At 51.5% G+C, this 16274-nt stretch overlaps 5 protein-coding genes across 5 annotated transcripts; 4 read left to right on the forward strand and 1 right to left on the reverse strand.

The window, feature by feature from the left end:
* Positions 1 to 576: 576 nt before the first annotated feature.
* Positions 577 to 2072, forward strand: EsH8_VII_000390 (SNG1 family protein; the record flags this gene model as incomplete). The annotated part of the gene is made up of 3 exons (XM_083270523.1): positions 577 to 595; positions 652 to 1334; positions 1401 to 2072. 3 exons carry the CDS (start codon positions 577 to 579, stop codon positions 2070 to 2072), a joined length of 1374 nt encoding a protein of 457 aa, XP_083128080.1.
* Positions 2073 to 4438: 2366 nt separating this feature from the next.
* EsH8_VII_000391 (uncharacterized protein) lies at positions 4439 to 7204 on the forward strand (the record flags this gene model as incomplete). Its single annotated transcript, XM_083270524.1, has 1 exon — positions 4439 to 7204. The coding sequence occupies one exon, from the start codon at positions 4439 to 4441 to the stop codon at positions 7202 to 7204; it is 2766 nt and encodes a 921-aa protein (XP_083128081.1).
* A 1294-nt stretch (positions 7205 to 8498) lies between these two features.
* EsH8_VII_000392 (ribonuclease E inhibitor RraA/Dimethylmenaquinone methyltransferase) lies at positions 8499 to 9342 on the forward strand (the record flags this gene model as incomplete). Its single annotated transcript, XM_083270525.1, has 3 exons — positions 8499 to 8546; positions 8645 to 8977; positions 9067 to 9342. The coding sequence occupies 3 exons, from the start codon at positions 8499 to 8501 to the stop codon at positions 9340 to 9342; spliced, it is 657 nt and encodes a 218-aa protein (XP_083128082.1).
* Positions 9343 to 9558: 216 nt separating this feature from the next.
* Positions 9559 to 10784, reverse strand: EsH8_VII_000393 (uncharacterized protein; the record flags this gene model as incomplete). The annotated part of the gene is made up of 2 exons (XM_083270526.1): positions 9559 to 10427; positions 10721 to 10784. 2 exons carry the CDS (start codon positions 10782 to 10784, stop codon positions 9559 to 9561), a joined length of 933 nt encoding a protein of 310 aa, XP_083128083.1.
* A 911-nt stretch (positions 10785 to 11695) lies between these two features.
* Positions 11696 to 16116, forward strand: EsH8_VII_000394 (uncharacterized protein; the record flags this gene model as incomplete). The annotated part of the gene is made up of 4 exons (XM_083270527.1): positions 11696 to 12184; positions 13739 to 14193; positions 14506 to 14928; positions 14991 to 16116. 4 exons carry the CDS (start codon positions 11696 to 11698, stop codon positions 16114 to 16116), a joined length of 2493 nt encoding a protein of 830 aa, XP_083128084.1.
* Between the last annotated feature and the right edge of the window lie 158 nt (positions 16117 to 16274).

The following is a 16274-nucleotide window of genomic DNA, read 5'->3' on the forward strand; positions in this document are numbered from 1 at the left end:
CTCCATCCGGAAGAAAACGTCCGTTGTGATTCTCCACAGGTTACAGTGTTGAGGTCACAACTCGGTGGGTCTTGGTGTCAATGCATGTTCCACATCATGATAGCCACCGGAGGTTTTGCAGCGGAAGGCAATACAACTCCTAGCGCTCTCAACTACAAAACAGGACGTATTGAAGAGAAATTGCTTCCGCCTCGTACCTGCACTTATGCGAATCATTCCGAATAGGTTTTTATTTTGAATAATCAACTCGGCAGAAATGCAAACCTCGAACGACGACTGCGAACGCGCAGGAAGCGCCCACGACAGACCAGCTTCTCGAAGCAAACCACGAGATTCTCAACGAGGTGATCAACAAGGGGATCAACCACGAAGCGTTCTGAACAGTCTGGATACGCAACGGGCTGATTTATTTGGTGATTGGATGAAAACCCGTCTGCCTAATCATGAAAACCTTCCTTCGCAGTCAGTCAGCTGGTGGGACCCAGGACTGGCAACAGTATGTTCACAATCCGTCCGCAAGCCTTGTCCACAAAGTCTAACACTGGGTGAACTCAATAGTTACGCAAGCACATTTCCATGATGTGGTGCCGGAACAGTAAGCTGGAACCGAATCCAAGACACCGATTGGCAGACGCATCTAACATTTTGCAGCGTTCATCATTTGCTTTTCAATGTTCCTCATTCTCTGCCTTTATTGGGGCATTGTCTTCCGCATCGAAGAGAACCTACCATCACTCGTATGCTATGTAGTCGACTTTGATGGCCAAGTTGCCCCTTACGATAATGTCGTTCCCTTAATAGGTCCGACGGTGGCCAACTTGGCCAACGAGACGTTATTGAGTCCGATACCCTCCATTGGATATCAATTACGAACCGCGAGCGAGTTCAACTTCGACCCCATGCTGGTTCGCCAAGCCGTCTATGACTTCAAGGCCTGGTCAGCAATTATTATCAACCCCAACGCGACCGCCCTTTTGCAGGAGGCGGTGTCGATTGGAAATTCTTCCTATGACCCGACAGGTGCCGTTCAAGTCATCACAATGTCTGGCAGAGACTCGTTCATGACGTACAGCTACATCCTGCCGAGCCTCACCACCTTCATTACAGAGTTGGCCACGCAATTTGGAAAGGCCTGGAGCGATATAATCATGGCCAACGATTCTTTAACAAAGGATACTCTGCGTCAGGCGGCGAGCGCTGTAAACCCGGCGGTTTCTCCCCTTATGATAGACCTTCGGCCGTTCGGACCACCGGCAGCGATTCCGGCAGTAACCTTTGGCTTAAGCTTTCTCATTGCCCACCTTGGCTTCACGTACTATCTCGTGGATGATATGGTAAGTTCAATCCGAAATTCCTATTCTCCGCTTATTTGACCTTTGTGCTGATGTTGCATTTGTTAGAAATGCATTGTCCCCGAGGGCCACCCGCCTGTGCACTATTGGCATTACGTTATTCGTCGTTGGCTATCTCTGATGGCCGCATACTTCTTCCTGTCGCTTGTTTACTGCATGATATCACTGGTCTTCCAGGTTCCATTGTCCAACTCACCAGCTTCGCCAGTGGAGGTAGCCTGGAATCCTAACGCTTACGGGAAGGCTTCATTCATCGTTTTCTGGATGCTGAACTTCTTCGGCATGGCGGCTCTCGGAATGGCTTGCGAAAATATGGCCATGGTCATTGGCCCTCGCTGGGTCGGATTGTGGCTGACCTTCTGGACTCTTACGAACACCTTGACAGGGTTCTGGCCACCAGATATTGCGCCCGGTTTCTACAGATGGGCGTATGCTTGGCCGTACCATCATGTAATTGAAGGCAGCAGGCAGATTTTGTTCGACCTCCACTCACGCATCGGACTAAACTTTGGGGTTCTGATTGCGTGGGTATCGATCAACAGTCTTCTGTTTGTGCCAGCTTGTTACATCCTGAGATGGAAGGATGAGAAAGAAATTCGCAAGAAGGAAACCAAGTTGCCGCACTTCAATCTGCACAGATACGACTTTGAAAAGACAATACCGAAGCAGCCTGGAGTCGAACCTCCCAGGAGAAAGAGGGGGTTTCTGCGCGCTTTGTGAATTCTTGCGAGGCACAGGATTGCGTTGGCGTTTTATTTTGCGGTTGGATAGGGTATGGGAACGCCCAGGACATTTTTTTAGTACACTGGCATTTTTTCATGGTATTAATGTTTTTGTCTCGATTCCAAATAACGTTGCCTGCTATTCTGTTCTTGTCGTCGTGAATCCCCAAACTAAACCGGCCCCCTCTTCTCCATAGCACATCTTTACCTTCTCAAGGCTTCTTCTCGCCACTTTTAGTTACGTTCACGGGCTTCAACACTAACCTGACCCCTCTTTCGCAGTGCTTCATTTGTATTGCGACCCCAGATCGTGCTGGTTGGCCCGTTTTGAGACAGAAACGGAAGAACGGGTAATCTGCCGAACGTAAATCCGCCGTGGTCTACGCTGTCAGCCTCTTGCATGGCTAGGACGCCCGCTACTACGGTTCTGACAAGTGGCTGACACTACTAATGGCCTCACCAATGGCAGCAGTGATGAAGCTCTGAACGCCCGGGACATATTTGTCTGTCCACAAGAACTAGAATCCCTATGGTATCTCGGCCAACTTGTCACAGTTCCAACCAACATAGAGCAGAGTGAGCCAGTGTGTGGTATGAGCGTTTCTGGAGATGGGGAACTTTTGCTCCGCGACCCCCGCCTCCATGGTGCTTAGCGACTCCGTCTACTGTGGAGCAACCTCATGCACACGATTTGGAGCGTATCAAAGCTATGAATGGGCATGGTATAGGCGCTGTACGGCGGGAAAGTCGATTCACAGTAGTAGCGGGGGCAGTGGTCTTGGCAAGGACCGCAATTGCCCACCAACACTATTAGCCGGATACATACCTAGATAATGCAAGCCACCTGTCAAGAAGCATGGGTTCGGTCATGCGGGGTCTTAAGAAGTTTCGACACTGAATGGGTGGATGTGGAGAATCCACTTTCAATGCACATCGGGCCTGACTAACATGGTTATTATCATTATGAAATAGGTTTCGCCGCGTAAACTGCAATTGTCACTCTCCCAACATCCTGGATGAACATCTACCAAACAGATACTGGGCTATGAAACAACTCATGAAGAAGGCCACAGATGCGGCTGCGTATACATACCATGTCGTTTGATGAAGCCCGACCCAAGGGGTGCCGCTCAACAACCCAGAATTCACTTGGGCGCACTGGTGTTGCATTAGGTAGGCTAATGAATGTTTTGTGACGCAGCAAGCAGGTAAGTTTCTTATTCAAGAGATACAGGTCTAAGCTTTGCTGTCGGTATTATTCGGTGCTGACATGCATGCACCTATCAGTAGTTCTCATGCATGTCTAGTACCACTGCATATCATCGTATAAGGTTTCCTCCAATTAACGTTACGAATTGTTTTGAAAGCCTACTACAACACCAATTTGTGGAAGTCCCTGCAGAAGCATCTGTAATTGCCAACTTCCTTATGTGGCACATCCAGGACCCTTTCTGTTCCACTCCCTCCCTCGGCATCTAAGGACGAAAATGTACACCCGTTCTTCTCTTTCTTTGCAGTCTTACTGTAACCGCGATGAAGTCTGCCCGTCTGACTTGATATGGTGGCACGAATCATGCAAAGATCTACGATTCGTCTCAGCTCGAGCTACCATTCGTAAGAAAATAATGGTATGTAGACGCCCCATGACCGATATCGCGGTCTTTTTCGTTCTTCATGTATTCTTATATTACTATACGCCTTCGCCGCGCTTGGATAGTTGTAAGTATACCTGGTAAGAATGTAGGAATGGTATCTCATGGCATGGAGTCTCACAAAAGGGACTCAAGATGCTCTCCACCTGACTTATTTGTGACAGGGTATATCTAACAGCTTCTTGTAGCGCTTTGTCTAGGTGCGTATCAACATTGTACCTGCTCGTAAAAGTTAGTGTTTCCCTATGGGCCAAACTTTGGGTAACTATTGGCCGACTAGCAGATTGATTTTGCCGAGACTTCTGCTCTCGCATACACAACGCCCCACATTGAAGCTGCATCCCGTTGTCTGATTCCAACAGATCTTGGTCGGTCGAGTCACATATTAGTAGCTATGGCCGATGCATTGCTTACTTCCTGCATGAAATGCTGGGGAAGTGATACGACCCTTAATTATCGAACGTGTTTTAACATGCTACCCGTTCTATTGATAGTGAATGATGTGATGGCCCATGTTCCCGAGAAAAAAAGTGGTATATATTTGGCATACATTCCGTAGCAATTAAACTCTTCAGATGATTCTCTTACAATTTGTTGGGAGTCCTTTTCAGTTTTCGATTCATCAGCTTGGTCCCCAAAACCTCAAACTCGACTTCTACCCCTGTGTGGGAGAGTTATCTAACTTGTCTGCATAATCTTTAGTTGTCGGAAAATGGCTTTTCTGTCGCCGCCGTCTCACAATGCTCTTGTGGTCCGTCCGCACATTGCAATCACACCCGCAGAGAGAGAGGAGGTTCTCCGCTCAGTCGAATACAATGTGTTTGCTTTCCCAGCCGCACTTCTTACTTGCGACTACCTGTCAGACTCGGGTACGTCCGCCATGACAGATGTCCAGTGGGCGGCCATGCTCCGGGGTGACGAGAGCTACGGCCGGAACTCCGGGTACTACTGTCTCTTGGAAGCTTTCCGCGATGTGTTTGAGCGGGGCGACAATCGAAGATACCTTTTCCGAGATGTCCTCGCTGGCACAGCCGACAGCACCTTTTACAGAGACATGTTCCTAAAGGAAGTCAGTGGCGGCTTTGTCAACGGCGGCCCATTGCAACTCATCCGCCCCAACTTCTTCATTCTTCCACAAGGACGATGCGCCGAGGCGTTGCTCTTCTCCACTCTTAGCGACACTCTTCGTTCCCAGCCGCCTGTCCCCCACTATGTCGGCGCAATCAGTGCCAGTGGACCACCAGCACTGGTCAGTAATGGATTCTTCGACACCACTGGAGCCAATGCTGCGGCGGCAGGCTTTGAACTACACACCTTTACCCAACCCGGTCTCACTGACCCTTTTCCCGCTGAAGAAGTTGGGAAGACCAACCCTTTCAAAGGCAACCTCGACATTGAAAAGACAACGAAGTTTCTATCACAACTTAACAACGCCAGCCGTGTGGCTATGCTTCTTCTCACAATCACCAATAACTGGGCGGGTGCTCAACCAGTTTCCATGGCAAACATCAAGGCAGCTGCTACACTGGCCAAGGAGCACAACATTCCCTTCTTCTTCGATGCATGCCGCTTCGCCGAAAACGCCAAGTTCATCCAGGATTTTGAGGACGGGTACAGGACGAAGAGCATCCCTCAGATTGTTGAAGAGATGTTTTCCTACGCCGACGGGTTTACCATTTCGCTCAAAAAAGATGGCCTAGCCAACATGGGCGGTGCGCTCTGCTTTCGCGACCAGGGAATCTTCCCAACCAAGTTTGGCGCAGATATTGGTATCCGTCTCAAGGAGCGACAAATCATGTGTTATGGTAACGACTCGTACGGCGGTATGAGTGGTCGAGATGTCATGGCCGCTGCTGTTGGTCTTTACGAGGTGACAAAAGAAACCTACCTGGCTGACCGTATTGGCCAAGTCAAGAGATTCGCAGAGGGGCTGATCAAGGAGGGCATCCCGGTTCTCTTACCACCCGGAGGTCATGCCATATTTCTCGATATGGATGGTTTCTTCGCCGGCTGTGGTAGATCGTATGGCGAATTCGCATCTGTCGGTTTCACTCTGGAGCTCTTGAAAGACTACGGCATCAGAGCATGTGAGGCTGGCCCATTTGGGTGGGAGTGGGACAAGAAAGGAGCCATCGCCCAGGATCGCGATAGCATCCCGAACCTGGTTCGGTTCGCGGTCCCACGATACGTCATGTCAGACCGTCACATCGAGTACACAATTGCTGCCATCTCTCAGCTGCACAAGAGGCGCCACACTATCCCTGGGGCCAGGATCACCCGAGGCAAGGAGCTGAGGATGAGGGTCTTCCAGAGCGGGTTGGAGCCGGTCCCCGTTGTATCGACTGCATCTAGCCCGACACATGTTGGCACATTCTTGAGCGAAGCCAGATTCGACATGGGGAAGCTGCATCAGGCTCTAGGGCTCGATGGCGCAACCAAGGAACAGGTCCAGGACGCACTCGAGGTGGCCATGCAGTCCTGGGGCTACGCGACGATATCTGACTGGTCTAGTGGATGGTTGTCGGATGTCAGTCTGAACCTTTGCCCTTTCGAATTTTCGGTGGCAATTGAGCAGGAGACTGGAAATGCGCAGCTACGTTGCCTCGTTGAAGCACAAACCGAGGGCGACTCTTTAAAAGCCCATCAAGACAGTGCTCTGATGCTTACAGACGAAATTCAGTCCAGATACCCACAAACTGTATCTCTGGATCGATTCCATGCTGTTCAAGACCTTTTCTTTCCTCCGGCGGATGAAGCCCAAGGAAAATTCGCTGCTTGGCACAGTTTCGCCATCACCCAAGGCTCGCATCCGGTGTGGAAGATCTATCTAAACGCCAACGCATGTGGTGCTTCCCGGGCACCGGAAGTTGTCCGCGAAGCTTTCACCAGGCTGGAAATGAAGGGTGCGTGGAGTCTTCTTGAGACTGTTCTATCAGAGAACAACAAGCTCATGTACTTCTCCCTGGACCTGTGCCCAGGTGCTCAGGCTCGCGTCAAGGTCTACGTTCAGCATCACGCAGCGTGTGCACGGGACATTGCCGATGCGGCACTCAAAGTTGCTCCAGAGAGCACTTCAGTCACCGAAATCCGTCGTTTCTGTGCGACTCTAAGTGGCGGTTCTGAAGGTCCTTATGAGCGCAAAGGCCCAATGACTTGCTTTGGTTTCACATGTGGGGGCAATGGTAGCAACCTGAGGTCAGAGGCGGCAGTATACTTTCCCGTCCACGACTACGCTCATGACGACGCGGAGATTCGCAGTCGCCTGGAAGATTTCCTAAGCATACACGGAAAAGATGAGAAAGAGAATAAAGTTTTGAAGTCTTATCAAAAGGCTGTCGACGCTGTTGCGCATCGCCCTCTGGAGCATGGTCGGGGTATTCATGCCTGGGTTGGAATGAAGATGACAAGAACTCGAGTCTCAGTGGTAAACTTCTACTTGACTTCTGAGGTCTTTGGCACTCTCCCAGAAAAAGCCTGAGTTATGGACGTTGTCTGGTCTTCCGAAAGACTAAGTAGTTCCTCAACGGCCCGTTGTCACAATGTTCAAGGCAGAGTGCAAGAGGTTGAAGAGCGACTTCCGAGTCATGTAATTAATTTAATATTGTCTTTTAGTCTTTGATCTTATCATGGACATTATCGTGGAGCACTCAGCTACGTATCCTGACAAACTAGCGCAGCAAAACATCCACATCTATCCACTCCAAGGATTAGATCGGTCCTCTGGCGCAACGGTAGCGCGTTCGACTCCAGCTCATGAGTTCATCGAAAGGTTATCTGTTCAAATCAGGTGGGGATCAAGATACGTACCTTTTTGGGCGTGTATATCATGTTGAGGATATTTATTTTGGCTTGTTTGGTTGTTCACGATGTTGTTGGCGAGTTTTGAAGCGTTTATGCAATATGGGTTTTGTGGGAAGGCAGTGCTGAAAATGGATACCGTACGGTCACTAGCGCTCCTTCCTCCTTCTAATTACGTTCCTTCGAGTAATGTCCCTTCCCACTTTGCCTTGAAAATTGACTACGATGATGTCGGCGAGTTTTGGAGTGTTCACATCCCCTTTCACTTTGCCATAAAAGCTATCTCTACAAAACAACAAATGAATGCCAACTGATTCTCGTACTCATCATGTATGTAATAGTTTTCGGTTTGCCTTTTCTAGTTAGTTCCGATGGTGCGATTATTGCGAACAACGCTTCCAACCACGAGTCCATATTATAGACGCGTAGTAATAACACTGGGAATGTTTAGAACGTCAAAACACTAGTAATTGAAAACTATACGTACAAATTCCTCCGACACTTGCATGAAACTTCATCCCGCATCGGTGTGTTGTGTGGGGTGTAGTCGTAATGTGGACTAGGGCTCACCTTTGCTCACCGAAGTTCTGACCTCCAGTTCGTGCCAGCCATGAATCCGAACCCAACCGACCAATTGGCCAGTGCATCTTTGTCAGCGCACTCTAGCCGAACGCTCCTATTTTAACGCCTTGTGATTGGCACCATTGTCGGAGACCTCCAGGCAGAGCCGGATACCTCCGGAACGTTGAGGGATGCAGACGGAGTAGTCCAGCACTGCTGGAACCGGCCTAGTCCCGAAGCACACGGCTCGGGTCGGAGCTAGGGCGGACACTTCCGACATCGCATTTCCGCCAGTCTCATCAACAGCCTTAAAGCTACCAGGACGCTGGTGAATGAGACGAGCCCGCCGCATACTCACTAGAACCTTGTCGACGCCAAGTGCCCAATTGATCGCTGCAAAATCCGATATCGCAATGTCTGCTCGCGCACTGGAAGCCCTGCGCAAGTTCACAGCCTGTGACGTAAGTGAAGAAAAAGCTCAGCTTCCAAACGGAATGCCGCTGTTCCATCTACGCGCTCGTCCTCGATGCCATATTGACATTTTACATAATGCATCTAGATTGGCGATGCTCTTGTAAAGCTCAAGTACCCTCAGGGCGGCTTTCTTGATGGCATTCGCATGTTCTCGCCCGGGGCGTCGACGCGCATCTTTGGCCCCGCAGTAACGGTAGAGATGGTCGAGACCTCCGACGCCTCCGCGCCCAAGCTGGAGAAGCACTTTGTCGACCACAACCAGGAAGGTGGCATCATGTACATCCAGCAGCCCAAGGGCCTGCCATCGGCGTGCTGGGGCGGACTGATGTCCACGAGAGCCAAGTACCTGGGCGCACAGGGTGTCGTGATTGACGGACGTATGAGGGACGTCGGCGAACACAATGAGATGGGCTTCCCGGTGAGTTTTTTAATAACCCCCAATTCCTCTCCTCCTTGGGTGGAGAGGGCGTCTCAAGTTGGGTGTGGGGGTACTGATGACCTTAATAGGTATTTGCGCAGGGCACCTCAATCCTCGGCTCAAACACCTTCACTCGGGCATCGAGGGTCAATGTGCCGCTTCAGTTCAAAGGGGACCTTTGGATCAACCCTGGCGACATTTTGGTCGGCGACGCTGATGGTGTTGTTGTGACGCCGCTTTCGCTGGTCGAACGGGTGGTTGCTCTCTGCCAAGAGCGCGCCGAGGTTGACGAGAAAATGTTTGTGGAGTTGAGAAAAGGGGCCCCAATGGGTGATCTCATCAAGAATGTGAGGAGGGACAAGTAGTTTATGTTACATAATGGATGCAAGATTATCTGTCGTGTTATAAACCCTGGCTATGTTTTTTTATCAGTCTATACGTCGCGAGAGGAACACGAAGGGGACAAAAGAGAAGGAATGGAAATTATCAAATCTCGAAAAAGGATTAAATTGGTTTATGGCCATTTATGTAGCGTTTCATTCCTTCTAGTACAGGAATATTGTGTTGGGACTGTATCTCATCTAGTTGTTTCCAAAAAGACGACTTGGATTCTGCACCATCAGCAAATCCCACTCTTCGTCCGATAGCCATGATTTCAAACTCCTGAGCCAGGCGGCGTCGTCCACTTCCAGATATGGCGTCTCCTTCATCGCAGCTTCATGCGTGCGCACCTTCATTCGCGGAGTGTGGGGCCAGTCACTGCCCCATAGCACCTGATGCTTATTCGCATCCATAAAGGCGCGGACCAGAAACTTGACATCGGAGTAATCTGGCTTTTCGTCGCTGATGCGATAAGGCGCGCTCAGCTTGACCCAGAGATGACCGTCGCGGACAAGCCTCATGATCGCCTCGAAGCCTGGCTGCTTTGCCGGGTCGTCGCGGTACTCGGCCGAAAGCATGCTGGGCGCTTTCAAAAGGGCAAAGTGGTCCGTTACAAGGTTGATGTGCTGCTTCGCCATGACATTTCTGACGAATGGCTCAAGCACATCCCAGAAGTCTGTGCGAGTCGTGGTCATTGTCAGGCTCCAGGGCAGCGACAGGGATGTCACCCTCTGGAGATGGGCGAGTAGAGCAGCCTTCTGCAGCTCGACATCTTCCATCGCCTTGTATTGATACAAATTTACGCGAATGCCGCGGACGCCCGAATCATGCATGGCGAGCAATTCCCCGTCGGAAATCCTCTCAGGGTCGATTACGCCTATGGCCCGAGTGTTTTGTTCCCCGAGTTGAGGGACAAACGCCTTCAAGGAGGTGCAGTCATCTCCGTAGGACAGGCCATGGGTGAGGACAGACTTGGTGATGCCAAGGCCCCTCTTGAATTTGTCAAACGCGGCAATGGTGGCAGGCGGCGGCGTGAGGTGTCTACTCGCGCTGTAGGGAAATGATTCGGCTAAGACCAAAGTATCAGTCTCACTTCTCGTAACCGAGTCGACAATCGCTGAGGTAGGGAAGCCATATTACGCTCAAAAATGTGGTGGTGAGTGTCCCATCCCCCGTGGGGAAACAGGATGGTGGTGTCTCGTCCTTCGATCAGAGTAGCTGAGGGGGCCATGGTGGAGGAATTCTGTTACTCTCGGTGCGCTCTGGACCAAGCTTTGCTTCAAACGACATCGAAAGCCTCGAGTTCAATGATGACATGATTGTTATATTCATTCTCTTGCTGCTTCTTTCCGGACTTCTCACCGGCGGCAAGGACAATGCCGTTATTCCCTGGTGATAACGTGACTCCAACTTGCCTCCGGAACATACAAGTCGAACTTGGATTGTCCATCACCTGGAGCCATCCGTCGGAAAGCGTGTCTGGAGGCGGAACGGTCCGGGTCTGCAAGGGTTAATCCAGTGCGACGGACTACTCCAGCTGCGCCAGAGCCACCTCCGTGGATCGCGTGGATTCCACGCGATCCACGGGAGGCTCCACACCCTAGTCTGCACCCTAGTGCGTGGCCAACGGAGGACGGGGACCAAGCTTCACCCGTTCTACCGCACCAAGCTGCTTCCACGATAATCCCAGCAGAAACGACCAGTCTAACCAAGTCGTACGAGAAAATGATGGAAAGGAGACCCGCTTATTGACGGGCTACATTTGACATTCTCAACGGATGGCTCCTTTCAACTATTTCCAGAACGAAGCTTGGAGATATGAGACCTCCGGCAAATATGTATTCTTAATGGGCGCGGTCGAAGGAGTAGAGAAGGGTTTGCAAAAAAAACAAGAGGATAGCTTTAACGGATACCAATTTTTTTATATCTCAATTCACCATGAGCCGCGAGTCTGCATCTCCCACCCCTTTCCAATCTGTCGTTGCTGGTGCAACTGCTGGGGGCATTGAGTCTCTTGTCACGGTACTGATACTCTGAGTCTACTTACACCACCACGTCTAGATGCACTGCCAATCTAAACATATGCTAATTAAATTGGCCAAGTATCCGACCGAATACGTCAAGACCCGAAAGCAACTTTTGAGTTCGTCCGAATCGCCACTGAGAATCCTCCTCTCAGCTGTACGTAAATCAGGCTTTACTGTACTATACACGGGGGCCAGTGCATTTTGCGTCTCAAATGCATCAAAGTCCGGAGTACGCTTCCTCACTTTCGATGCCATCAGAAACAGACTCCCGAGGGACCCCCAAACGGGAAATCCAACTAAAATTGGCAACATGCTCGCGGGCGTCGCTGCTGGCATTGCCGAGAGCGTGACGGTAGTGACCCCCGGCGAGAACATCAAGACCAAAATCGTCGAGGACAGAGCCGGCGCACATCGATTCAAGTCCACAAGCCATGTGATAAGAAGCATCATTAGCACGGACGGCATGGCCGGGCTTTTTCGTGGCATACTCCCAGTCACTCTAAAGCAGGGTTCTAACGCGCTTGTCCGCTTTACCACCTACAACGCCCTGGTAGATGCTATCAGACCATCGATGGATCAGGCTGGCCAGGGCGGGTTAGCTCCTGTTTTGGCTGGAGCTGCAGCTGGGGTCGTGACGGTTTACGCGACAATGCCATTTGACGTCGTCAAGACAAAAATGCAAGCCCTTGAGAATGCGCACACAAATCGCGGCACTTGGCATAGTACCACTGGCATTATTCGCGAGTCGGGAATCGCTGGCCTTTGGAAAGGCACGACGCCTCGACTCGCCAGACTAAGCGTAAGTCAAAAAAAATATGCGCCCCTCTAACGGATCCCATTCTGTTGGCATAAACAACTGACGAGAGCCGCTCCCGCTGGAAAGATATCTGGAGCTTTAAGTTTCAGCATCTATGAAAATACTCTTGAGTATCTGAAAACGACACGCAAGGATGAAGGAAGATGCTTGGAGACAAGGTTATGAAAACACCCCGAAAGCCCTAAAACCACGTACTGGTAACTCGATATGGATTTGAAGGGTCCCAATAACGGGTCTGATGCTCAACGCGCAGGTCCAAGTTGATTGGGACGTCGGAGCTTATTACCCTCTAACCTACTAGAGGTCATCGGGGCTACCTACCCTCGACCTTACAACTAGAAGATTTCTGCGACAGCGTTGCACCGGGGCACATACTCACCCCTGAAAACGATCAACGGCTGGCGGTACAGAGTATTCATTTGCCCCGTCTGGCGAGAATAAACTCGGGAAGGTCTCTAACACGGAGCATCGAGGTCGCCGACAGAAGCTTCACCATTGGACAGTAACCGAGAGGCCCACATCTGGCCGAGGTAGTTTGAGACGCCAGGCATTGTTTACTATGTGGACGGCGCTGTCTAGCAAGGGTAGCCCCGGGTCAGTGCTGAAATCCAGCGAAATTGTACTGGATTTGCTCCATCCCAGGTCTGTAGTAGCTGCCATGGCCGCTAGAGTATAATTTTGTCTATGCTACAGTTCGGCCGATGTCCTAAGTCCGGGCCCTTTACGCCGTACGGCCCCCTTCGCCTTGAAATGTACCGCGCTTTTCGTCGCCTTTGTACCTTTGTGACCATGCACCGCACCCCCCCCCCCCCCCCCCCCCCCCCGTCTACCCCTCCAAAAAAAAAAAAAAAAAAAAGTGCCCAAGCCACATTCCATCGGCCGACTGTCCCTTGCCGTATTCATCATCCTGGGTCCAGTATATGGACTAATTGGGTGCCTTAGTCAAAGGTGTCCGGGGTTGAACATCCTCCATCGTTTTCTCATCAATCTGTTCCAGTTGCTCAACCCTCAACACACTCAAGATATCCCGCAAATAACGAGCGCAACTCACGTTCCTTTTGCCGGAGATGGCCACACGTGTGAATGCGCCCAAAAAGGTCAGGCTCGCTTGTCGACGTTGTCGCACAAGGCGAATCAAGGTGCGCCTCTCCTCCACCACCCTGCGTTGTGTCTCGGCTCTTCTCCGTTGGCGTCTCTGTCCTAACCCGGGTTGACTGGGACCTTCACCGCGCTACTCCGGTCCAATTGGTTTACGTTGCTCATCTTATTGCAGTGTGACGGAGAAGTCCCGGCTTGTACGAACTGCGCCAAAGTCGGAGAGGTTTGCCTGGACGTTGACAACCAGAACTCGGGTTTGTTGGTTCCTCGCAAGTAAGCATGATGCTATTTCCCCGTATTATCCACGTTCACTCGCCGGTTTCATCCCACCGGCTTGTGGCTGGTGCCTGGCTGCATGGTCGAGGTGATGGTGAAGTTCCGCGCTGACGGCCCGCCGCCCCGTATAGCTTTGCAAGTGCTGCCCGTGCCAGGATACAGTGGCTTGAAGACATCATCAAACAACGACTGCCCGATATCGATCTGTCCCTCGGCCCTCATATAGACGCCTTTCCGGATCCCAAAGGCACAGGCGGCGCCGGAGGCGCTGACAATGATGATGACAGCATCTCTACCCCTTCGCCTCACTCCGGCCGAGCGAGCAGTCAACCATCAGGACGGGGCCTGGGTCTAGGACCACAGAGGATCTCTCTGAAGCGGCCTGCAGAAGCTGCGGGGTCCTACGACAGCGATGAGCAGTTCCCAAACCGTGCACACTCGGTGGCGATGAACTTGGGGATGTTGTCCCTCAACTCAGACTCTAATCAGAAGCACTATTTGGGATCGAGCTCTGGCGTCCTCTTCACGAACCTGATCGGTGCGTCTCCTTCGAGTGCTGGCTCAACTCCAGTTGCTTTATTGGAAGACGTTCAGGCCCAGGGACCGTCGTCTGAATGGTATGACACGTCTGTGCCTGGCAACGACTCACAAGACTATAAGCGCTCTCTGCATGTCTTTTTACGGCAGGTATGTCCACACTAGCCCTTTCAAGGTTGCGACTGCAGCGACAAGCATGGCACTGACACATCAACCCAAAAGGAACTCCCTAGGAAAGAAGATGCAGTAAAACTAGTGCATACCTATATTCGCTGGATACACCCCGACTACCCAGTTCTTGAACCGGCCTCCCTACTTAGTGCCGTAGACGCCCTATACGCCACACTTGGGTGTTCGCTTGACGACGACCCGTTCCCTCACGGCTGGCCCAGCTCCGTCCAGGCCTTTCGATGGAATGGACGACGACGAATCCCTGCCGAGAGCGGAATCCATACGGTACCCATGCCGGTTGTAGCTTTTATACTATTCATGGTCTTCAACATAGCGGCCATCGTCAAAGTTAGGTCGCGGGTGTACGAATTTCCACCAGAGAGGTTTTATCGTGCCGCTCTACACTTCTCCAAGGACTGCTTCTCGCAAATATCTCTGTCATCAATCCAGGCCCTGGTGACACTGATAGTCCACAGCATGCTCACGCCTGCAGAAGTCAACTTGTGGACTCTTATCCATATCGGGCTGGCCCATTGTGTCGAGCTGGGTATCCACAGAGAACCTTCAGAAGCTACCGACCCTGGCGACTTCGAGAACCAACAAATCAGAAGACTGACATTCTTTACAATCTACTCCTTAGATAGGTACGTCTGAGACCTCTTGGCCCCTCTAATTGTTCCCCACTAATCAGTATAAACTGAAATAGGTCTGTGTCCTCTATTCAGGGAAGACCGCTTGGCTTCCGCGACGAAACATTTGATATCCAGATGCCCGAGCCCCAACCGATGCAGCCCGGCCCAGCAAATTGCATGATCCCATCTTCTTTCTCGGCAGCTGTTTTGCGATTTGCAAGATACCAGTTCGAGTTGGATCGAATCGTGTCCGATATAAAATTGCAACTCTACCATCTCCCGTGCGAGTCCGCTTGGTTTCCTATCCCTCATGACCCGCCAAGCCAACAGGAGAGAATTAAGAACCAACTCTTCAACTGGTGGGAGCGTGCCTCTGACGACCAATTTGACTATCCGGGCCTCGACAGCAGGCAGCGGCGCATGTGGCAGCTTAAGCTGAAGATCAAGTATCATACTACAATGGTCATGTTATTCCAGCCGTCACAGGCGATCAAGAGCCCTCCCTCGGAGTCACTTCAAGTGTGTTTCAACAACGCCGCGTCCATTCTACACGACTATCAGGCATTGCATGACATGCATGGTCTACACCAAGGGTGGCGTACTGTTCAGAATATATTTGCGGCTGGGGCCACGCTGATATACTCTTTCTGGACGTGTTTCACCGTTCGCCAGAGCGCATCGACGGCCGATCTATCAAAAAGTTTGCGTACATGCTCAAGCCTGTTGACTGTCGGCGGCGAGTGGTGGCCTTCAGCTAAGAAAGGACAAAGGAGCTTTGGTGCCATTGTGGACTTGACAATCCGCAAGCTGTACACTGGCAACTTGCCCTCGAAGAACCCGCGACTCTTCATGCCCTTGGGCGGGGAGGACGAGCAGAGCACCATGCAACAGGCCGATGGAGCGCCGGTCTATGACGCAACCAGCCAGCAAGCAGACCTCTCCCACATGTCGCTCAACGGGGCGGATGGCTCCTGGCACCAGATGCCGGGGTCCTCCGTGGCCATGGCGCACTCACAAGACCCCGTACATTGGCAAGGAGTTTACCCCGCCGGCGCCTTCCATCCAGGAGCCAACGACTATGTCCCGGAAATTGAAACTTTTCTGGCCGACTTTGACAAATCAGAGTTTAGCTGGAGGTTCGCTTTGACGGGAGTGGGAGACCCTTACGAATTAGGGGGCTTTCCTAACCAAGGTTACTGATTACTCCGTTTCTCGTCAGCATCCTGTTGGATATCCGCACTCTGGAGTGTCCCGCCTGGTCAATGGAGTGTTCCGCCTGTCGATTGAGAGACGCGGATGGCTCCGTGGCTGGATGGGATTTTGGTGGTGGGCGGAGTAGTCCGTGCTCGACGGACGCG

This window comes from Colletotrichum jinshuiense, chromosome 7 (assembly GCF_051148585.1).
Source record: "Colletotrichum jinshuiense chromosome 7, complete sequence".
Classification (NCBI taxonomy): domain Eukaryota; kingdom Fungi; phylum Ascomycota; class Sordariomycetes; order Glomerellales; family Glomerellaceae; genus Colletotrichum; species Colletotrichum jinshuiense.